Raw genomic sequence first — 24,480 nt, forward strand, 5'->3', positions numbered from 1 at the left:
CCACCCAGAGGAAGAAAATAAAACAGAAAGAGAGAGGGAGGGAGGAGGGGGTTATGAAGCAATGAAATGCTGAGATTAGGACCGCAGGAAATCTCTCTCTCTCTCTCTGTCTGCCTTTCTCTCAGCCTCTGTACCTCCTTCTGAGCCCCTCCTCTCATGTTGACATGGTTTCATTTGAATGTCTCTCTAAATACACCACTTTTGCCCCTTGAGCTCTCAGTTGTAGTTCTGATGTGTTAACATGCTCATCTGACCCTGCAGGTGACAGGTGAATTAGCTGCTGCTTTCTGATCGCCTCTACACACCTGAGGAACGGGGAAGAAGAGGAGAAAAGCACAAGTTTGTGGATTTTCAGGACTTTTATGACAGCTTTCAGAAAGTATTTTGGCTCTGACTCTTTTAAATGGCTTGTTAATGATTAGCATTTAAGTGCATGAGGAAGGACTTTCTTGGGAAGAACATGTATTTTCATTTAGTGTGTATTGAGAGGCTATACCCAGTGCTTGCTCTTTATACATACTTGTGAATTTTTTAAATCATTTTATTAAGTAGCTAATGGCTCACTGGTGTTGAACTGAGTCTTTAATCAAACTTATACAATGAGGGACAGACTCCATTCTGGACATTTCAGGGAACAAAGAATACAGGATATAAAGACATCTTGACCAGCGGTTATCTTTGGACCATCCTGAAGTTCATATTTGGACAGTTTTTTTTTGTGGCCAATCAAAAGTTTGTAAGAACATTTTTTATCAGCAAATCAACAGCTAATGGAAGGACAGCAGAACTCGGTGCCATCATTATGGCTACTTGCACTGCACTGGTGTCTGCTTCTACCACTGACAGAAAGTGTGACTGTCGTGCCATGGAAACCCTGTACAGGTGAGATACGTGCAGTACATTTTTTCAATGCACTAGTTGAATAGAAAAAAGGGACTTCCTCCTATAATATTCTCCAGATTAGATCAGGTCCTGATTTTAAAGGTTTATTGTGTTTAAACAAATATCTATGGGCACATTTGGCCCTGTTGATTCTATATGTATGTATGTATGTATGTATGCGTATATGTGTGTGTGCATAGAAAAATTCTGACATTATTGTAATTTTTGTAGTGTCTTGACCAACCAGTGTCAGAAAATGATGGAAATGACATTTTTATGATTCATACTTTTTTATTTCCTTCAATGAGCAGTATATTCAATTTACAGATAATTAGGAAATGACATTTTTAAAACAAAATTTCATACTCCTTTGCCTTGCTTTGACTAACTTCATAGCTTGTTATGTAATTACATCCAACTGCATAATATTTTTACACTTTTCCTATAATTACAAAATTACAACTTGTTTGGAAATTACATGCAAAAAAATACCAGATTTTTCTCACACATCATGTCCAGCCCAACTTTTTTCATGAGGTGGCGATTTCATATAAATTATGTATGAAGGTCCTCCCCTAACCCCACCCCTAAACCTTTTGCATCTCTTCACTGATACACCTGTCTCCTTGGCAATGACTTATGGTGAAAATGACACTGTAGAACCCTATGGACCAGCACAATGTCACTTAATAGAAGAAATAAATGTGAAATCGTAACACACAGCCAAACAAATGCATTCACACGGCTGGTGTGTATCCATGTTGTCATTCTGATTTGCAGCTTGGTCTCTACAATGGAAAAATTTAAACTCTTCCCAATCCCGGCAACATCCCTCGGGCTTAAATTCCCCAATTTTCATACCACGGAGTCAAGAAACAAGAAAAAGAAAAATGCTAATATAAAAAAAGAGTTTACCAGAAGATTACCAAAGAAAAATCCCTAAGTGGTATTTTAAAATATTGCTTTTGTATGTCAAGAGCACACCATTTATATGGTCCATAATTAGGGCAATGAGCTCAGCTAAAGGACTGTCATTACAATAGAAGCTGTAAATACCACAATAATGTGGATGAACCAAAGAATGCTGGGAATGTTTAGGGAATTTCAGTTCTGTCACTGAACATCTATAGATGACATCTCTTTGTCACCAGTGTGTGTTCTCATTTGAAGCATATTTTTTTTTCCCTGTATCGGCTGCCCTCCTACACATTTATTTGTAGTTTGGAAATTGATTAAGAAGTATGCAGTACATCCAAGAGTATCAGTTGCAAGCTTGTGTATGCTGTTATTAAATGTATGCTCATGTCACTTCACATATTTTAGATTAAGACTATTGAAGAAAAACAAAGAGCATATGAAGTCATGGACTTAGTCATAGACATGGGGTGCTAATAAAAACATCACTTGAGCCCTGTTTAAAAGTTTTTTTTTTAAACCATATATGAATGACAGTAAATCAAGTTCAGGGTTTTTTAAATTCTGTGAACCAAGGAGAGCTGGTAATAGTCTCCCTCTCTTTCCTCTGTATATTTTGTATGGAAGGCAATTTGCATACATTGGTTGATAAACTAGCTATTCTCATCCGCAGATGCAAAAATACATTGGTCCCAAAAGTATTCAGATTCTTGAGCCACATGTATGGATTTCATTGCATTAAATAGCAGTGTATAAAACAAAATGATTAAGTCTCCATGAAAGAACTGACAATTCTTATTCTTATCCTGTCACTCACATGAGATCACAGCAATAGCAAACCACAACTATCCAATCAATTCCCCATGGACAAAATCAAGTCCCGTCCTACATTTTTTCTTGTTCGAGAAGCCATTTTATTATGTCACAATAAGAAAGAAAATACTATCGCAACTTCCTATTTGTGCCGACTTCAAAGCATGATAGATAGCACAAGGCACAAGTGCACTTTTCAAACAAAAAGATATTTGGTTTTGGGGTTTAAAATGATACTATACTGGTCAAAATGAACAGTTTTGGACACTTGATTATCAAACTTAATGGAGTCTGTAACTGTAACTATACTTGGAGAAATCTATCCGTTAGCATTCCCATTCTTAATGGCAGTTATTCAGCTGGTGTAGACAATATTGGAAGTATGCAACCTGCTTGCTCACATCTTCACTTATGGCTTTCAGTTCTGGCCATAGAAGTTTTTGTACCAATCACCTGGATAATAAGTCATAATTACCACCACAGGAAAAATAATGCCCCAACAATGCTGAATGCATCCCAAGAACGTACCCAAACCCTTGACTAGCACCTAAGTTACAAAGTACACTCCACTTCAAGTCCACTCCAAAGGGAGTTATACTCCTTGAAACATCTCCAGTTTTCTTCCAGCAATCTACACATTACAATATTCCTCATTTAAATAATTCCCACCCAAGGCATACGCAAAAAAAAGGAACAAGGTCTGGTGGAGTTGCATTATTAGTGTGTTGAAAATCACCGTTATGTTAAGGGCATGAGATTTCCAAAACATGCTTAAAGTTGTTGACCAATCAAAACACACTCTTCCAGCTGACCAATCAGAGCACACTGTGCTTTTTGGAAGGAGGGGCTTCATAGAAACAGGAACTAAACAAAGCGTTACTGACAGACTAGGAAGAGAGGTGCTGCAACAGTTTAAAATATATGTTTTTTGAACATTCAAGCATGAAAACCTTCTAGTAGACCCCAAAAACAAAATTAAGACTTTGTGAAAGGGCATAATAGATCTTCTATAAGGTCCCTATAAATAAATAGGCTACTGTTAACTATTGAATGATCCTAGAGGGTGTAGTTACAACATCTACCAGCAGGGGTTAACTAGACGATGCTAATCAACCAAACCTTATTTCTGACAAAAGGGCATCATCTACTTGTTTCCTCAACTTCTCTCTTTAATCTTTGTCCTCTTCCTCTACAGATCTCCATCCAGTGGACCTGCTGTCTCGGGTGCTGCCCCATAACGGAGAGGCTCTGGCTGGGGTCCGTATGGTGCAGGAGGGAGGTGCTCGTGGAGTCCAGTTTTTCAGTCCTACACAGGCACTCACCTTTCCATCATCTCAGCTCTTCATTAACTGCCCTCTCTTCCCTGCTGAATTCTCCATAGTGGCCACTCTAAAAGTGCCTCAAATTAGAGTGAAGGTAAGCTTATACTCACAGTCATTCAATGCCAGAATTGCTTTTGTCCAGAGATGCTCATGTCCAGGTCAGCTTAATCATTATAGAAGGTCTCAAAAATGGCTTATTTCCTCTTTGAGAATAGCTGTTTCAGTTAAAATCTGGTGTAGCTACTATATTAAAGGGGTTATTTCACTAGGAATAATTTTTTTTCTTCATCTTTTGAGATATGAAACCACACTATACTGTAACTCTCAGAACTCGAAACCAAAACTCTCAGAGCTTCAAACAGATGACCTGATGATCCACATTTACACATCGGACACATCATAGAGCATTGCAGTGATAGCATATTTTTTTTAGGTCAACCCGGAAGTTAGCATCACCCTGATTCCCTCAACAAAAACCCAATAGGATTTTTTGATTGGCTTTTGGATTATTGCAGAAAATAAACTCTGTGACCAAAAAAGTTTATGATTCTTACATGTTTTGTTCATCATGATAATCTTCACAAATTAACACAACTTTTATGACTTTTAAAGCCTAAATACAATAGCCAGACATTAAAAGCTAAACGTAGACTATAAACGGACTACACTACACTTTTTCTACTAGCCTGGCATGCATAATACAGCATTTTTAATTATTTTCACGGCTCAACATTGTCATCTGTATGCAAAAGACGCAAAGGAAAAACATTCTTGATTTTAGTACATCGTTGTTGTGAAAACGTACACTTAGCCACTTTTTAGTAAGTCCTTTTTCAAGACAAGTAAAAGCTTTAAAAAAAAAATCACAAGGGGGTATTAGTGATGTATTTTTTTGTCATAGAATAAAACATGACAATATCTTACACTTGTGTTAAAGGTGCCCTAGAACGTTCTTTCACAAGATGTAATATAAGTCTAAGGTGTCCCCTGAATGTGTCTGTAAAGTTTCAGCTCAAAATACCCCATAGATTTTTTAATTAATTTTTTTAACTGCCTATTTTGAGGCATCATTAACTATGCACTGATTCAGGCTGCGGCCCCTTTAAATCTCACGCTCCTTAATACCAGACATTAATACTGCCTGCCCTTGTGTAATGCCTTGAACATGGGCTGGCATATGCAAATATTGGGGTCATACATATTAATGATCCCGACTGTTACGTAACGAGATTCGCCTGTTCTTCGGAGGTCTTTTAAACAAATGAAATTTATATAAGAAGGAGGAAGCAATGGAGTTTGAAACTCAGTGTATGTCTTTTCCATGTACTGAACTCTTGTTATTCAACTATGCCAAGGTAAATTCAATTTTTGATTCTAGGGCACCTTTAACCACAAACCTTATTTTAGACATTTAAAAAAACATCAAAAGCAACAACAAAAAAAAATGCTAGCTCATTTCTAGGTTTTGGCCCACAAAAGTCAGAAAGAGGATTGGAAATGGTTATATAAACTTGATATAAAAGATATCACTTGATATGGTGAATGACCCAAATGAATGACAACCTAAACCTGACTGTCTCTCTGGACTCTATCTTTCAGAGGAACGAGTACTTGTTGGCCGTGGTAAAGGAGGATGACAATCAACTCCTGCTGGGCCTGCGTTTCTCTAAAGACAAAGTCCATCTCATCTATCGGGGCTCAATGGGGAGGGAGCGACTCAGCTTTAAAAGAATCCGCCTGGCAGACAACCACTGGCACAGCATGGTGTTAGCCATCAGTGGCCACCATGCCACCCTCACACTGGACTGTGGCATCCCACTGGAACTGTGAGTCTGTAGCGGCAGTAGAAAGACCCTATTACATTTTAGGCATTCACTACAAGATATAAGCATTTAGATGACCTCAGAGTTAAATTTTGGGTTAAAGGGATAGTTCACCAAAAAATGAAAATTCTGTCATCATTTACTCACCCTCAAGTTGTTCCAAACCTGTATGAATTTCTTTTTTTGGCTGAACACAAAAGAAGATAGTCGTTAACCAAACAGTTGATGGACCCCACTGACTTCCATATTATTATTTTTTTCCATACTGTGGAAGTCATCAAATGTTTGGTTACCCATATTCTTCAAAATAACTTCTTTTGTGTTGAACAGAATAAAGAAACTCATACAGTTTTGGAACAACTTGAGGGTGAGTAAATGATGACAGAATTTTTATTTTTGGGTGAACTATCCCTTTAATTTGTATTATAAGATTAAAATATGATTTCTTGTTCAAAATCTGCACATATACTTGCAATGAATTCTTGAGGAATTAGCTGCAAATTCAGTGTGTTTTATTTTACGACATGGGTGGCATTTAGAACCTGGCATTTGTTATTTCTAGGGGAGGGATCTTTCCAACCACAAAAATAGAAGAGATACAGAAACAATATATAATGTTGCAGTTCAAAGTTGAGTTCTGTGAGTAATGTACTTCCACTGATGGGTTCCAGGGTCCATAAACAGCCATTTCCCTCTGATCTCAGCACCGATGGCTCCAGGTTTCACATTGGAAGTCGAAGGAAGTGGAAAGGCCTGTTCTCTGTGAGCTTTGCATTCTCATTTTACTAATTAGTTTGCTTAAAATTTAAAATATGTTAGCATACACACAAACATACCTGTCGGTCAGAGGATGATCTGTTTTCTTTTTTAAGGGTTTACTACGCCAGCTCGTCCTTTTACCTGGATCGGACGCGACGTCACGTGTTTGCCCCTCCTCCACACCGTCACTGGTTGAGCTTTCTGTCCCTACAATTCTGTCAAATTTGCCAGTGAAATCCCACATGAATGATGCCCTGCTCCCTCCATATGGTAAAACTAAATGTTTAAATTCAAGTGATTTTAAGGTTGAATTAAAAGGAATATAAAAATAAAAATTAAATAAAATAATTTATAAATAAATAATTAAAAAGTGAAACTTAGTCAAAATAAAAATGTCATTCCAAACCCATATGACTGGAAATGTCAAAAGGAGTCATATGGACTACTTTACAGATATCGTAAAAGTAGTCCATATGACTACTTTTGACATGATAAGAGTTAAAACTGAGATGCTTAATGGAAAATAGGCTGGTTAAACATATCAACATAGCCAATGTTAACACAGAGTTACAATGAACCATTACAAAAAAAATTATTTTATCATGACTGGAGCCATGTACAACATTTTGAGGAAAAGAACAGATCTGTGGTGCGAAAGACCACACTGATGACATTTCGCCCATGGTCGGATTGAGTTATCAGCCCAAACTAAACATCTGACACTTGTTTCGCTCTGAAAAGGAAAACAGAGGTTATACCACTTGCAGTGAGAGCTGTCAGTGATTGAGTGCGTGCTGGTGATGAGGGGGTTTACGCTGGCACACATCTCGGGCATGACAAACAATGCTGTGTTTACATAATTTGTATTGACAATTTAAATGAGCTAATGGCAACTTTGATCTAGTTTACACACCTTGGTTAATATTTTTACACCCTCATTGTCTGAGATGACTAGACATATTGTTTTACACTTTACGTCTGTGATGACGTAACAGAGATTTTGTTCATTGTTTCATATCCATATTCTTTTGATGAAGTAGATCTATTACAAATAGTCATCCAATTTTGTTAACATATCAAAAATAATATATATACTGTACAAATCCAGTAATCACAGATTATCAAATACAATATATTTTAATGTAATTCAAAAAGAAATATTACTTTAAGCATATTTGCTCTGTATGTGTACATGAACTTATGCATTCTCACTTCAATGTTCAGAAACAGAGGTCCGTGTGACCCTGGGGTCGAAACCAGAATGCACTGCAGCGGAGCAGGGACAACTCTGGTTTGACACTCTTAAAAGGGGCCTCTTCCTATGTGATGGTGCATACTGGCACTCTATGCTGCAAGGTAGGAAGATTGAAGAAAAAAATAATAATGGATTTACTAAAAATATGTTTAATTTTAACTTTAAAGGGACAGTTCACCCAAAAATGAAAATTCTGTTATTAATTAATCACCCTCATGTAGTTCAAAACCCGTAATACTTTTGTTCATCTTCGGAACACAAATTAAGATCTTTCTGATGTAATCTGAAGGCGTTTCTCAATGTCAAGGATACTTCTTGGCAGGACTGGTCCTTCCAAGTCACTTCCTTCAGAGGCTAGGCGAGGTTCCTCTTTAGCATTTGGAGAACACGTAAATGGAACAGACTAGCAAATGCACGTCGTTGCATCATTACGAAAAGGTAAAAGAAATGCCGGTGACGGCAACCAAGCTAACAATTGTTAAATGACGGTCCGGTTCAGTTAGCCATCAATAACGTAATTTGTATTTGTATAATTTATAATATCAATACGGTAGTAATTTGTACTTTTTGTCATTTAAACGTTAAACTTTATGTATCTGACATATTTACTACAGTTATAACAAATGTTTGGTAACGTAAATATACTTACATTTGAAAGCATATTGCCTGCTAACGTCCGACATTTATTTATTTATTTTTTTGAACAAGATTGCAAAGCTGCGCGCATAGGATTGTGGGTTATTTTAGAGTGCGAAGAGCGCGAAGGCTACACATATGCATCCTTTCCTGTATATGGGATATTTTTCGAACGAAGGACTCAGTCCTTGTTTGAAATTCCGAGGATCCTCGACATTGGAACAGTCCTTCGACGGATGTCGATGACGTAGAATCCTCGAAATTCTGGCTTCCGAGGATCCTTCCTTGACATTGAGAAACGCCTTGAGAGATTTCTGTCCCTCCATAGACAGCTATGCAACTGAAACTTTGACTCTTCAGAAAGTTTATAAAGAGATCGTAAAACTAATCCATATGAATTGAACGGTTTAGTCCAAATTTTCTGAAGACACACGTTTTTGTTGAATTTAGGGTTTTACTCACATAATAACTTTCATCAGCCTACACATCAGTTGTGGTAAACAGAAGCTCAAGCATGTTTGCTTGACGTGTGAGAACCAATGAGGTTCATTCTCATGTGTTACGCAGCATGAGCTTCTGGAAGAGTTTTGTTCTCGGTTGAGCTTCTGTTTATGTTCACTGATCAATGTTTATATGTGAATAAAAGCTTATTGAATTCAATCTGTTCATCATATAAAGCGATCGTGTCTCTTCAGAAAATTTGTACTTTTACTTACTCACTTACTCACTTAAAGGTCCCGTTTTTTTGTGGTTTTTTGAAGCTTTGATTGTGTTTATAGTGTGCAATATAACGTGTTCATGTTTCGCGTGTAAAAAAATACAGTATTTTTCACATAATTTACTTATCTGTATACCGCTGTTTCCACTGTCATAAAAACGGGCTGATGACTTCCTTGTTCTATGAAGTCCCTCCTTCAGAAATACGTAACGAGTTCTGATTGTGCCAGCGGTTCCTGTGTTGTGATTCGACAGCAGCTTAGCGAACCTTGCCCGGAAAGGTCACGCCTCTTACCATAATGTGGAGATGCACACGCTCAGTGTTATTGTAAACATGTCTTTAATTTTACCCTATCAATTTGAGCCGGAATCAGACCCGGTGATTGGACTGCGGGATGAAAATAACAGCGTTTCGACGACATGGCGACAAACACACTCTACAAACGCAACTCTTGTGTATTCCTGTGGGCGGAGGTTAGTCAAAAAACTGTTTTAGTGACGTCATTAAAGAAGGAAGTAGAGGGATGTAGTCCAAACTGGCCGTTCGATGTAGGCGACTTCTGTTAAATAAAATATCTCGCTTGGCATTGAACTTTGAGCTTTAAAATTTTACAGATTTTATTTATACTCTAACAACAACATTACACACTAACTAAAGTTTGAAACATGGGATCACGAAGAACGGGACCTTTAATTAATTACTCACCCTAAACCTAACCTAACCCTAACTTTTAAAGCGTCAAAGTGTCAGTTGCGTAGCTGTCTATGGAGGGACAGAAATCTCTCAGATTTCAAAAAGATTTGTGTTCCAAAGATGAATGAAAGTCTTACGGGTTTGGAAAGATATGAGGGTGAGTAATTAATGACAGAATGTTCAAATTTTGAGTGAACTAACCCTTTAAGATTGTGACCTCTCAAGCCAAGTCAAATTTATTTAAATAGCATTTTTCGCAATTCACTTTGTTTCAAAGCAGCTTTACAGAAAACCATGATGTTACTGTTTATATGTCTTAATAACTTCATGCCTTATAGTTGCAATTAGATTAGAGCTGGGTGATACAAGCAATGAAGCAGTTGTTGACATATGCTATATAGTATATATCGCCATATATGGTTATGAATGCAAATAAAGTTGGACATACTAATATATCCGACTTTATATAAAGAGCTGGGCGATAATATACTTTACATTTTGCTACAAAAACATGTTGAGAGTTGCGAATTTACGTGAGTGTACTGTATGCGAATAAAGATGGATATATATCCAACTTTATACTTTATAGCTGTGTAATAAAACTGTTTTAATTTAAAATACAGATTTATATAATCATGCAGCTGAGATTTGTTAGAGTTTCCCATTTTTATTTAGAAAATCATGCCACATTTAAATTGAACATGCAATATTTATATAAATCCCAGAACCTATAATTATTATTAACAACATAATCAAGCATAATCGATCAGATTCTTTACCAAGAAGTGCTGTGGCAATGGTGATATAGTATCAGAGGGTAACACCACAGTACTTCATGATTACCATGACCAAAACCCTGGTACTTTTTTTTGCACTGTTTATTTTGTGTTATGCCAGCTGAGGTTCCTCAGTAATTATTTTTTACACTGTTCAATCTACAGAGAAAGACAGACTAGACTATGTAGATGATTACCAGGACCTCTATACCACCTCAGAGACGCTGGACATCGAGCTTTTCCAGATCCCCTCTGTTGGGCTGTTTGCTGCTATGGCTCATCGGGCCAACAAACCAGGCTCTGCCATCTACCGCTGGATCCATGGCCACTTCCAGCTCTACCAGAACATCAGCACCTTTAAGGCCCAGGCATGGAAGCAATTCACTATAGGGAGGAAGGTGAGAAAAGATAATGATTATTGTTAGGGAACGTTTCTTTTAAAAGTAATGCATTACAATATTGCGTTAATCTCTAAGAAAAGTACTAATTGCATTACTTTTTAAGGAAAGTAATGTGTTACATTACTTTTGAGTTACTTTTTCTCACCTGGGCTGGGCTTGAAAAAAAGTTCTGATATTGCCAAATGTAAAGGGCCCTGTTTTAATGATCTAAGCACATGGTCTGAAGCACATGGCGCAGGTGCACTTAGGGCGCGTCCGAATCCACTTTTGCCAAAAAAAAAAAGAGGTCAGCGCATGGTCCAAAAGGGTTGTCTCTTAATGAGTCATAGGTGTGTTTTGGGCGTAACGTGCAATTAACCAATCAAAGTGTCATCTTCCATTCCTTTTAAAAGCCAGGTGCGCTTGCACCAGTGACGGATTGCTATTTACATGGTGGAATATGGACACTCTCAACCTGACGAGTCAGTTTAAATACAAGCGTGTATTGCCACGATTGGTCAAATAATTAGCAAATTTCATTCATCATTACTGCAAATAGGTAATTCTGATACATGCAATGACTATCCATTATGACATGTAGGCATTTTTATTTTTATGTACTCAATAATAATCTTTTACATTTTAATCCTTTTATTTTTAATATTTGGTATGTTTGTGTCCTGCTGCGCGTCCCTGTGTGTGTAACAAACAGAGTGTACACGCATTGTGCACCTGCCTATAGGCTAAAGCGCCCTTTAAATTACAAAAAAAAATAAAATACTGCACCATTGACTTTAGACCAGATTTTTGTTGGTCAATAGCACAGTCATTTTCAGTTGCCTCAAAATAGCAACACGCCAACAATGCGCCTGAACACACCTTGTTTTCAGACCAGCACACCCATGGGCGAACAGATGGGCGCGAGTGCATTTGCTATTTAAATAACGTGTGCGCTGGACGTGAAAATGATAACTGCGTCAGGCTGAAACTATCAATACTCCTTGCGTCGCATTGCACCGGGTGTATGATAGGGCCACAAAAGTTAAATATTAAATAAAGCTCAGGCTAAAGGAAATGCAAATTCATGCCTGTTCAGTAGAGGGCGCAGCTCAAACAAACCTTTCAGCTGTGCTGCTGTTCTGAGTCGCAGAAGAATAGAATGCAGGTGAAGAAAGTTCAACACTCTTCAGTCATTTTTGCTTATTCGTATCATTGATTTGGATCATCGAAGGTCAGCAGCAAAGACATTGGTTAATAAAGTGAGATTAAATACATAAAGTATATTTGTACTATTTAAAATTCAATTATTGCAGGTTTGTGTAGTATTCTGAGTTTATTTATTTTTTCCTATTTTTATCTGTTTTTGTGCAAGCGAATGAGTAAATGCCTGCTCACATTTAGTCTAGAACAACAATAACCATCACAGCGCACACAATGCCTCTGCACTTATCCCGATTTCTCACAATATGGAGACAGGAGAGCTGTCAGTCAATAAATGGGAAAACAAAGTAACTTGCGTTACTTGTTTGAAAAAATAATTTAAAAAATTTAAAAGTAAAGCTTTACTTTACTAGTTAAAAAAGTAATCTGATTATGTAACTCGGGTTACTTGTAATGTGTTACCCCAACACTGACTATAATGTTGTCAAAGTCTAAAACTTTCAAGTGCCGCAACTGTCAAGTAAAACATATATTTTCCAGACACCATGAAATTATTAAAGTTGGCATGAAACAAAAATTGCAATAGCCACTTTTCTTCCCTATTGTAATGTATATCTGAGTGAAATGGCTTCTGGAATGAGAAAAATGTAGGGCTGGACTTGATTTCATCCTTCGGGAATGAATTGGATCATAGGAAACTGGGCATTGCTAACTAAATTTAGGTAGTTCTGAATGCCAGTTTGCAGTCAGTTCTGGAAAAGATTTATGCTGCTTTCATGTACTATATGAAATTTGATAATTCCCACTCCTGAAGTCATGATTACGAGCTTATCGCGTTCAAGTTTCGACGTGAGAGGGCATTCATGTGCAATTTTTTACCTAGGAAACGAGAGCACGTGAAGGCAGCAACAGTCGTTAGTAGTCAATAGTAGTTTTTTTCTTTTTTTAAATAAAGACTTTGATTTTAAAATTGAATCTATTTAATTTGAATATTAAAGGATTAGTCCACTTTTAAATAAACTTTTCCTGATAATTTACTCACCCCCGTGTCATCCAAGATGTCCATGTCTTTCTGTCTTCAGTCGAAAAGAAATTAAAGTTTTTGATGAAAACATTCCAGGATTATTCTCCATATAGTGGACTTCAATGGGCACCAAACAGTTGAAGGTCAAAATTAGTTTCACTGCAGCTTCAAATTGTTCTACACAATCCCAGATGAGAAATAAGGGTCTTATCTAGTGAAACCATCGCTCATTTTCTTAAGTTTTAACCATAAATGCTCATCTTGAACTAGCTCTCTTCTTCTTCTCTATTAGAAATCCGGTGGTGTAGACTCTGCTAAGCGTATTACTGCCCTCCACAGGTCAAAGTTTGAACTAATTGTTACATACCATTGAACTAGCATATTGCATATAAAAATTAGTTCAAATTTTGACCTGCTAGTTCAAGATGAGCATTTGTGGTTAAAACTTATATAATTTTCAATTTTTTTCAGAAAATGAGCGATGGTTTCACTAGATAAGACCCTTATTTCTCATCTGGGACAGTGCAGAACAATTTGAAGCTGCAGTGAACCTAATTTTGACCTTCAACTGTTTGGTGCCCATTGAAGTCCACTATATGGAAAAAAATCCTGGAATGTTTTCATCAAAAACTTTAATTTCTTTTTGACTGAAGAAAGAAAGACATGGACATCTTGGATGACATGGGGGTGAGTAAATTATCAGGAAAAGTTTATTTAAAAGTGGACTAATCCTTTAAGCTTACACAGTCACCATGAAATCAAAATCGACAATTCTTATTTTCGTTACATTTCGTTTCTCAGAAATCGCTTACTGCTCCTATGAACAGGCAAAGGTTGTACAGTGCAGCTGTAGAGAGCAGTGATTGGCACTTCATTAGGAAAGAATTACTGACAGAAAAAGCCTGAGGTGAAATGTTAAAGGAGGCAGGTAAGGGACATGGTTCAGTACCAAAAGTGTGATCTGAATGTTTTCCACTCAATCATGCACAGATCCACAGAGAATAGACTTTACACTGCACTTCAGGAGACAGATGTGTTTTGATGTGGTGTTTCTTTCACTCAGTACAAACGTACGCAATAACTTTAAATCACCATTGTAGTCAATCAAAGAAATTAATTTTGTCTGATGATCTTTCCCTTCCCTGAATGAATGAATCATTTATACACATCTGTCTGTCTGCAGTGTAATTTCTTAGTCTTAATTATATCACACAGATCTTGAATTATAAAGAATAGGAAGTAATAAAAGATCTTTGTTGAAACCTGCAGCTCCTTACAACTATCATTATCATTACTGTAAATCATGGAGCCCGTATTTGTATCAGTAAAAACATCACTACACTCTTCGCCTGAGTGAAATTATGACTCACACTAAGCTATATGGTGCAGTATATATCTACCACCTGATCTTCACGCTGTTCTAAATTTAGCGAGCTGGATTCGTGATAGCCAAATGACAGACTGACTGATAAGTGTAACATTATCTCTGTTTGTCTGTATCAGGCTCATTTATCACTGTGTGTGTTGTATGTGTGCCAGATATTCTTGGCGGTGTCGAACTCGGTGGGCCCAGCGGACGGACAGCGAGAGCTGTCTGTGATCTATAGGTGGAGTAATAAGAGGCTGAAATTTGTGCGTCATCAAACCCTGGAGACGCACGGCGCTCGTGACTGGGAAGCCTTCCATATTAATAATGAAGCTTTTTTGGCTGTGGCCAATCACCGAACAGGTTGGTCCTATAATGGTGCGGTGCGGCTGAAACAAGAGAATATCATCATGACTTGTTCATACATCACGGGAATCATTTGGAATCATTACGATGATTTAACGTTTTTGAAAGAAGTTTCTTATGGTTTTTGAAATTAAATTAAGGTTTTATAAGGGAAAACATTCCAGGAGTTTTCTCCATATAGTGGACTTCAATGGCTACCAACGGGTTGAAGGTCCAAATTGCAGTTTCAATGCAGCTCTACATGATCCCAGACAAGGAATAAGGGTCTTATCTAGCAAAACGATCGGTCATTTTCTAAAAAATAAATAAAAATGATATACTTTTAACTACAAATGCTCGTCTTGCACTGCTCTGCGATGCACCACACATTATGTAATCAAGTTGGAAAGGTCAAGCATGACAAAGCAAACGTGCAAAGGCCTTTACAAAGAAAAAGTAAAACTACGATGTCGGACGATTTTGAAGTTGGAGGAGAAAAGTTTTTCGCCCTACCGCGGTACTTCCGCCTACGTCATGTGTGACCTTTCCAACGTGTTTACGTAATGCACGGCGCATCGCAGAGCTAGTGCAAGACGAGAATTTGTGGTTAAAAAGTATATAAATTTATATATTTTTTTAGAAAATGACCGATTGTTTCGCTAGATAAGACCCTTATTCCTCATCTGGGATTGTGTAAAACCCTTTGAAGCTGTTTTGAAACTCAATTTGGACCTTCAACCTTCAACAAGTCCACTATAAGGAGAAAAATTCTGGAATGTTTTCCTAAAAAAACAAATTTTACATAAACATCTTGGATAACATGGGGTGAGTAAATTATCAGGAAATTTTAATTCTGAAGTGAACTAATCCTTTAAGCCCAAAATTAAAATTCATGCTCACCATCATGCCATTCTAAGCCTGTATGACTATACACAAAGATATTTTCAGATATGTTTTTCATAGAATGAAAGAATATTGTGACTATAGGGATTGTCAAACTCCAAAAAGAGAACCATTAAACAGTCCATATATTTCAATATAGTCCAATAGATGTGACATGTAAGGATTCTACTGAAATGAGTTTGGAATGACATGAGGATGAGTGTGAACTTCAGGTTTAATCTAGCTATTTATTTACTATATTTACTGATAAATTTTTAGCCACTGATGCAGATCAGTAGATGGTATCAGCATTTCATTTTGTTATTGCTCTAAAAATTGGTGGCAATTGTGAGAATAGTTGCACTTTTTATTTTAAACCCTTATATTATGTTCCTGTCATCCCTATTAGAGAATGGGAATCACAACATTAACAGTGTTGTTTATAAGTGGAACCCAGGCACCAAGACGTTTGAGGTGAACCAGACCATCTCCACATCGGGAGCTTATGACTGGGAGTTTTTCACCGTAGGGCCCTACCACTTCCTAGCAGTGGCCAATGCATTTGATGGCATCTCCACCCAGATAGATTCATCAATCTATATCTGGCTTGGTGGAGGCTTTCAGCTCTTTCAGACTATAAGGGTGAGTTTAGAAAGCATATTTCACCATTTGAAAATGCCTCACAAGGCCCTGAAACTTGCTGATGGCTTAAAATCAAATGGATCATTCTGAAATGTGATGACCATCTAGAATTGGTTTACTTTGAATGGAAACACTGATGTGAATGAGGTACATTTCTGTCCTGATTTACACATTAAGAAATTCATTACAGGTAAATGAAGTGGAAAATCATGACACATGAAAAGAAAAAAAAAGATGAATGAAGGACTCGTGTAGGTGTTTCCCAGCTGCAGCATGTTATTTTACATTTACCTGACACCTGTTCTCACTGAGTTACCTTGGGGCATCTGTGGTATCGCTGGAGTTGTTTAATTATAGGGTGAACTAAAGCTTTAACAGCCGTAAAAGACCCTGAACTAGTACCGAAAGTGATTTATTGCTTGAAATCTTGTCAAAAACTTTTCACTTTTCTTCACTGCAATTTATTTTATTAAACACATAATGCTTTTTTTATTTAAAGGAAAAAGACATTAATCTTTTTTGCAAACATGAGATATAGAAAAAGTCTGTTCATGGGTATTGGGATTGGAAAGGTGATTTCTGATAAATATCACTAGGAACTATTTTGTCATATACCCAGTTTCGGGTCATTCTAGTCCCGTAGTAATGGGACTAGTAATGGCTGCTTTCATACACTCTCAGAAAAAAAAGGTACACAAGCTGTCACTGGGATGGTACCCTTTAAGATGGTTCTAATATGTACCATTTAGGTACTAATATGTTCACTTTTGGTACCAATATTTACCTTTGAGGCACTAATATGGACTCTTTAGGTACAAAGGTGTACCTTTTGAAAGGGTATTGCCCCAGTGTACCTTTTTTTCTGAGAGTGTACGAATCTATAAAATTGTTAAACATTTTCATTCACCATTGAATTTGCTCTAAATCACTGATCCAATGTACATGTCAACAGACTTTATGAGGCAGACTCACCGCTTGTGATGTTGTCAGCCGTTTCAGATGGGAATTTCCCTGTGTGCAGATGTGTTTTACAGGGGAATAAAGAACAAGAAGAGTTTTTGGTTAATATCAAGTGTTTAGATGATGTTACACTATAATTAAATTCTTGAGATCTTACCATCTAACAAAATCAAAGTCATATATGTATGTGATATGGATCTCGTGAAGTTATTGATGCAGTCAGTGTCAATTCAGCAGGACAATGTTTTCTTATGACACTACAATGGTTTTAACCAATGAATAATACACTATATTGCCAAAAGTTTTGGGACGCCTGCCTTTACATGCACATGAACTTTAATGACATCCCATTCTTAATCCGTAGTGTTTAATATGGAGTTGGCCCACCCTTTGCAGCTATAACAGCCTCAACTCTTCTGGGAAGGCTTTCCACAAGGTTTAGGAGTGTGTATATGGGAATTTTTGACCATTCTTCTAGAAGCGCATTTGTGAGGTCAGGCAGTGATGTTGGACAAGAAGGCCTGGCTCACAGTCTCCGCTCTAATTCATCCCAAAGGTGTTGAGGTCAGGACTCTGTGCAGGCCAGTCAAGTTCCTCCACACCAAACTCGCTCATCCATGTCTTTATGGACCTTGCTTTGTGCACTGGTGCGCAGTCATGTTGGAACAGGAAGGGGCCATCCCCAAACTGTTCCCACAAAGTTGGGAGCGTGAAATTGTCCAAAATGTCTTGGTATGCCGAAGCATTAAGAGTTCCTTTCACTGGAACTAAGGGGCCAAGCCCAATCCCTGAAAAACAATCCCACACCATAATCCCCCCTCCACCAAACTTTACACCTGACACAATGCAGTCAGGCAAGTACCGTTCTCCTGGCAACCTCCAAACCCAGACTCGTCCATCAGATTGCCAGACAGAGAAGCGTGATTCGTCACTCCAGAGAACAGGTCTCCACTGCTCTAGAGTCCAGTGGCGGTGTGCTGTACACCACTGCATCCGACACTTTGCATTGCACTTGGTGATGTAAGGCTTGGATGCAGCTGCTCGGCCATGGAAACCCATTCCATGAAGCTCTCTACGCACTGTTCTTGAGCTAATCTGAAGGCCACATGAAGTTCTGTAGCTATCGACTCTGCAGAAAGTAGCCGACTTCTGCGCACTGTGTGCCTCAGCATGCGCTGACCCCGCTCTGTGATTTTATGTGGCCTACCACTTCGTGGCTGAGTTGCTGTTGTTCCCAATTGCTTCCACTTTGTGATGATACCACTAACAGTTGATCATGGAATATTTAGTAGTGAGGAAATTTCATGAATGGACTTATTGCACAGGTGTCAACCTATCACGGTACCACGCTTGAATTCACTGAGCTCCTGAGAGCGACCCATTCTTTCACAAATGTTTGTAGAAGCTCTGCATGCCTAGGTGCTTGATTTTATACACCTGTGGCCATGGAAGTGATGGGAACACCTGAAATCAATGATTTAGAGGGTTGTCCGAAAACTTTTTGCAATATAGTGTATGTGTGTTTGAAAAAGTTTAGCATCAATATTAGTTTGGAGGTTTAACCTCCACTTGATATCAGAAATAGCATAGGCAGCCTTTTACCTTAACCTAATTTTTTTGAGAGATAATGATAAGATCAGCCTGAGTGCTCAGGGAAATTTATTTTGGTAACACTTTACAATGAGGTTCCATTTCGCAAAAATGAATGGTGGCATGCTTGAATTTCCCGCGGAAACCAACCAGTACCACCTGAATTAGAAAACATTATTACAAGCTTACCGTTGTGAATCATGCTAAGGTAAGGAGATAGTTTTAAACACTGGCTGATTATGTACTTGCTCAAATTGATTTTGGATAATTTTTAACCAAAAAAGTTACAAACTGCAGCTTTAATGTTAGTTGATGCATTACCAACTAGTGTTACCCTTACTATTACCAAACCCAATCTTTCTTTCTGAACGTATATCTTTAATTTCTCTAGACATTTGGGGCTACAGACTGGGAAATGTTTCAGATTGGAAACAGAGTCTTTCTTGCTGTTGCCAATGGACACATGCTGTGTGAGAGAGGACCGAGCCTCTATACCATCAACTCAACTATATATGAACTTGATATGACAACCAAGATGTTCCTCAAGTTTCAAGACATTGTAACATACAGGTAAAGTCTGAACTATAAAAGATTTTTGGGGGTTGAGAGTCATAATCATATTTCACATCTTTTGACTTTATGTCCTCTTGTATGTCAGTGCGGTGGACTGGGAGTTCTTTTCGCTTGGAGATGAGCACTTTTTAGTTGTAGCCAACTCTTATGATGGATCGTCTTACTCTTTGAACAGTGTTATATACAGGTACAATTCAAAACGTCATAACTTCAATTTACACATACGGCAGTACTTTGGCATTGTAGGTGGTTGTGCAACTGTTTAGGGTAACACTATTTTAAGGTGATGTAGTTACAAGCTAATACATGTGAAGATAGACATTTTTCAGGTAGTCTTTTTCACTTTTATTGTTTTTGTCTCTGACAGATGGCAGGGATATGAGGGTTTTGTCCCTGTCCATCGGTTACCTACTATAGGATGCAGTGACTGGGAGTTCTTTACCTCAGAAGAGGGTTCATACCTGATGTACTCCAGTGCCAAAACACCTCTTTCCAAAGTCTTCAAGCTGAGGATCCACTGAGGGCACAAACAGTTGTTTAGCTTTTGCATATTTTGATAGAATCGAATAGTTTTCTATTCCACTCTTGACCTCTGTGACAACTGACACTTTCATGGGAAACGTTTTAATATCAGAGAAGTCGATCAAGCTGGCAGGAGGTGGAATCTGGAGTTTGATACTTCCTGAAAACTACCTCATCTGGATAAAAAGACTGTCAAGATGCAAGGAAAAACTCTGGTGAATCTCAGTTGTGTTCTAAAATCACTTCAGTTTAAAATGGTTTAAATTATATTGTGGTTCAGCAAAAACTATTTTGTTTCAAGAAATGAACATTTATGCTTATTGGACATCCCTCAAATACAGGAAATGAAATGAGGGAGCAGGACATTTAAGCTCTGTCTAACTTTTATTTACAATATGCACTTTCCATGAATGGGGTACACTCATTTGTGGATAGTGCCATACAATGTTTTAAAGATTATATCAATAATGTAAAATAATGTAATAAATAATGTTATTTATATGTATAATATTTGTATTTTACCTCTTCTTCTTTGCACTACAATAAATAGATTTTACTTATCAATAAACTGTATGTACATGTTTCACAGTCTCAAATAGGTTATGTTGATTTTTGTTTATAACATATAATGATATATAGGCTGCTTATGTATAACCATAACTGTATTGTGCATAGAATTCAAAACTACATTTTTACTTTGGAAAAAATTGTCACAAAAGGGAAGAAAAGACTATCGCAACTTTAGTTTCATGACTACTTGCTACACGATAAGAACAACATGTGTTAAGAAACATTATATGGTCAGCTGATGAAGAGGGTCTTTTTACTTAAAGTATTTGGGATTATTGTTAGATGACAAATATACATGGAAAGCACATATCAAAACACATATAAAAACAAAATGCAAAAAAGTAACATTTATTAAAGGGATAGTTCACTCAAAAATTTAAATTCTGTCATCATTTACTCACTCTCAAGTCCCAAAATGTATGAATTTCTTTCTTCTGCTGAACACAAAAGAAGATATTTTAAAGAATATGGATAACCAAACAGTTGATGGATCCCATTGTTTTCCATAGTATGAAAAAAATACTAATAAGTCAACTGTTTGGTTACCCATATTCTTTAAAATATCTTCTTTTGTGTTCAGCAGAAGATAGAAATTTATACAGGTTTGGAACAACTTGAGGGTGAGTAAATGACAGAATATTCATTTTTGGGTGAACTATCCCTTTAATTATAATTTGCAGGGTGACTATGAGGTCATGATTATGAATAGGCCTATGGTTGTATGGTCACTGATAACAACAAAGATTTATTATAGGCCTGTATATAAAACTACAGAATCCGTCAAACCAAGGAACAGCCGGATGAGGGAAATATGTAGTTCAAAGTGAAACAATATTACTTGCACAAAGGAAGGCCGTTCCCGTGGAGAACTACAAGTACCACAATGCAAAGCGGCTAGAGACGCGTCATCAAGCAAACATGGCTGCGTCCTAAAAACATTAATGGTTTTCTACTCATATTTCATTTTTCCACTTTTACTACTAGGAAACCGATTGTTTCGAACAAAACAGTCGCGTTTAAAACATTATAAAGTAAATACGTTAGCGGGCTAATAACACGAAACTAATAAAAGCAGCTGTCAACGAGAAATAATTTGTTCGTTTAAACCTCAATGGTGGAATATGGAAGCAGTGCAGTCACCTCTCAGATTTCCATTTTCCGTTTTAAGGACTGAGATTTACTCACGACACCTGTGATTCATCCAGAGGAACTTAAAGAGGGCAAACGACCATTTAGTTCCTCGGTTGGTTTATAAAAGCGATGTTTAGTCCTGTGAAGTCATCTTATTCCAGGGTGAGCCCATTGATCGTTAATCGGGAGCTAGGGAAGACCAAGATGAGATAGCAAGAGGTGAAACACTTTCTTTTCACAGTAAACGAAACTCGGTTCTCTAAAGACCAGGAGGTTTACCGATACTAAGCTTTACAAGGCAGCTGCGGTCATGTTTGGAGATCTGTTTGAGGAGGACGGGGATGGTTTTTCCTCCTCTACACCTGGCACAGGTGTGAAGGGGAGAGAGTCTGAGCCTCCTCCACCCAGAGGGAAAGTCAAACTCTGTGGGATCAAGAATCAGGGTGGCACCTGTTACCTCAACTCCCTGATACAGACTCTACTCTTCACACCAGAGTTTAGGGGTAAGATGAAAGGTTGAAAAAGACATTTGGTTTTTCATTACTCTTTAAAAGAATAAACTGCCTAAAATTAACATACTGTCGTTATTTACATTACTTACCTCTGAAGATAATTTTGGCCACTTTATTCTGTGTAATTAGTGATGACCGTCCAAATACCCTCAATTTTGCACTTGACCACTTGTCTACTTGCATGATGTACTTCCTGTATTTGGTCCAAGTGTTCAAGTGGGTGTGAAGACCGCAAGTTTGTGTAGAACTTTGGATTACCCAATGCTTTATTTTGATTTTCAATACTTTGTATTTTAAAATAAACTCACAAATGTCTGTCTAGTAGTCACACAATTTAGTAATGGTGGTGCTTTTAAATTAGTGATAAATAGTTGCAAATGTTGTACAAAATACACATACTCATCAAATGTGAAACACTTTGTTTTACTACCAAATTATATGTAATATCTAATTAAGTTAACTTACAGTGGAATGTTTTCCTCGACATTGCGTGCATGTGATGTGTGATGGGATACTCTTAGTCTCCAATACTGCTTTGAATAAGATTTGTTCATGAATCGGATTATAATTAGTACTGTAGTTCAACTGTTCGCATCAGTTAAAGGGTTAGTTCACTCACAAATGCAAATTCTAATTCTGTCGTTAGTTACTCGCCCTCATGTCATTCTACACTTGTAAGACCTTCGTTAATCTTCGGCACATACATTAAGATATTTTTGATGAAATACGATGGCTCAGTGACTGAGGCCTCTATTGCTAGCAATCTCACTGAACTTCTCAAGATTCAGAAAGCTACTCAAAACATATTTAAAACAGTTAATGTGCGTACATTAACACAAAATAATGACTTTTCAACAAAAAACGTTACAAATCTTTTGTTTCGAATCAGTGGTTTAGAGCACCAAAGTCTTGGTTTGGCAGTTTGATACGCGATCCGAATCACTGATTCGAATGAAAAGATTCGTAAAGCTTCATGAAGCAGTGTTTTTAAATCGCCCATCACTAGATATTGTTGAAAAGTCGTTATTTTGTTTTTTTGGCGCACAAAAAGTATTCTTGCCGCTTTATAATATTAAGGTAGAACCACTGTACTCACATGAACTGTTTTAAATATGTTTTGAGTACCTTTATGGATCTTGAGAGGTTCGTTGACATTGCTGTCAGTGACAGAGGCCTCACTGAGCCATTTGATTTTATAAAAAATATCTTAATTTGTGTTCCGAAGATTAACGATGGTTTTACGGGTGTGGAACGACATGAGGGTGAGTAATTAATGACATTATTTTCATTTTTGGGTGAACTAAACCTTTAACTCTTAAGATTTTCATTGAATAATGACTTAAATTTTGGCCTGTTTGGCCAACAAAGATATATGAATTTAGAATATCTAGTGCAAGAGTCATATGAGCCTTTTTTTTTTTTTTAACTCTCTTGTAGTGCATTTTCTGTCAGTTTTAAGCTTGTCAACCCAAGTCCTCATTTACTATTTATAGATTGAGTGGCCAAGATATAAAAAAAGTTTTTATGTTCTGTGTTAAAACAAAGACATATATGTTTGGAGCAGCATTTTGGAGTGAATTTATTTTTTATGCTGTGTTGTGAAATAAAATGATCTCTCACAGAGGAGCTGTTCCGTCTCGGACCGGATGAATTAGGGTGCCTGGCTGACAAGACCAAACCAGAGGCAAAGGTGTGTATGGAAGTGTGTGAGCGAGATGAATGGAATGCTTTATACTGCATGTGTTTCAGAAGACCATATGGATAGATGTTTCCTGTTCTGTGTGATCTCAGGTCCGCGTGATTCCTCTGGAGCTACAAAGACTGTTTTCTCGTCTGTTGCTGGTGGATGAACAAACGGCCTCCACGACAGACCTGACGGACAGTTTTGGCTGGACGAACAATGAGGTACAAGAACTTTATAATCTTTACTTACTTTACATTTAGCAGGTACTTTTCATGTAACAATGACTAACTGCAAAAACAGTCCCTTTGTGGTTATCTGGGGTCCCAGGGTTGCAAAGGTCACTTTGGGTAATAACACCTAAATTATGTAGCTAAGTTATCTTGCTTAAGGCAAAATCAGCAACCGTTAATTTTCTTGACCCTGCTTTTTCATAATTAACCCCATGATCCTTAAAAGAATATTTCAGCCATATGTCATCGTATGTTGTCACCCTCATTCCTGCACTTTATGGCGATTTAAAATAAATAAAATAAAAATAAAGCAGAT

General features: G+C 37.4%; 2 protein-coding genes and 1 long non-coding RNA gene across 3 annotated transcripts in view; 2 read left to right on the forward strand and 1 right to left on the reverse strand.

The window, feature by feature from the left end:
• On the forward strand, positions 1-20,574 carry tspeara (thrombospondin-type laminin G domain and EAR repeats a). The gene is made up of 12 exons (XM_048200428.1): positions 1-882; positions 3,806-4,026; positions 5,532-5,758; positions 6,427-6,517; positions 6,628-6,784; positions 7,739-7,870; positions 10,758-10,990; positions 14,697-14,886; positions 16,160-16,392; positions 19,334-19,512; positions 19,601-19,702; positions 19,883-20,574. The coding sequence occupies exons 1-12, from the start codon at positions 771-773 to the stop codon at positions 20,034-20,036; spliced, it is 2,031 nt and encodes a 676-aa protein (XP_048056385.1). The 5' UTR covers positions 1-770; the 3' UTR covers positions 20,037-20,574.
• Positions 10,468-21,886, reverse strand: LOC125274217. The gene is made up of 4 exons (XR_007186201.1): positions 21,748-21,886; positions 19,977-20,032; positions 17,365-17,403; positions 10,468-10,976 (listed from the first exon to the last, which is right to left on the reverse strand). It is a non-coding gene; the product is annotated as an uncharacterized LOC125274217 (long non-coding RNA).
• Positions 21,501-24,480, forward strand: part of usp40 (ubiquitin specific peptidase 40) — a 21,521-nt gene continuing 18,541 nt past the window's right edge. The window contains 3 exon segments of the mRNA XM_048200427.1: positions 21,501-22,241; positions 23,873-23,940; positions 24,042-24,155. Coding sequence (XP_048056384.1) covers positions 22,049-22,241; positions 23,873-23,940; positions 24,042-24,155 — 375 coding nt within the window. The 5' untranslated portion in view covers positions 21,501-22,048.

The sequence above is a fragment of the Megalobrama amblycephala genome, linkage group LG8 (assembly GCF_018812025.1).
Source record: "Megalobrama amblycephala isolate DHTTF-2021 linkage group LG8, ASM1881202v1, whole genome shotgun sequence".
Taxonomy (NCBI): domain Eukaryota; kingdom Metazoa; phylum Chordata; class Actinopteri; order Cypriniformes; family Xenocyprididae; genus Megalobrama; species Megalobrama amblycephala.

Excerpts from the sequence above, each read along its gene's own strand:
- tspeara (XM_048200428.1), top strand. The coding sequence starts at position 771 with ATGGAAGGACAGCAGAACTCGGTGCCATCATTATGGCTACTTGCACTG. Across the intron at positions 4,027-5,531 it reads TGCCTCAAATTAGAGTGAAG|AGGAACGAGTACTTGTTGGC; the intron begins GTAAGCTTATAC and ends TCTATCTTTCAG. Across the intron at positions 19,513-19,600 it reads CAAGACATTGTAACATACAG|TGCGGTGGACTGGGAGTTCT; the intron begins GTAAAGTCTGAA and ends CTTGTATGTCAG.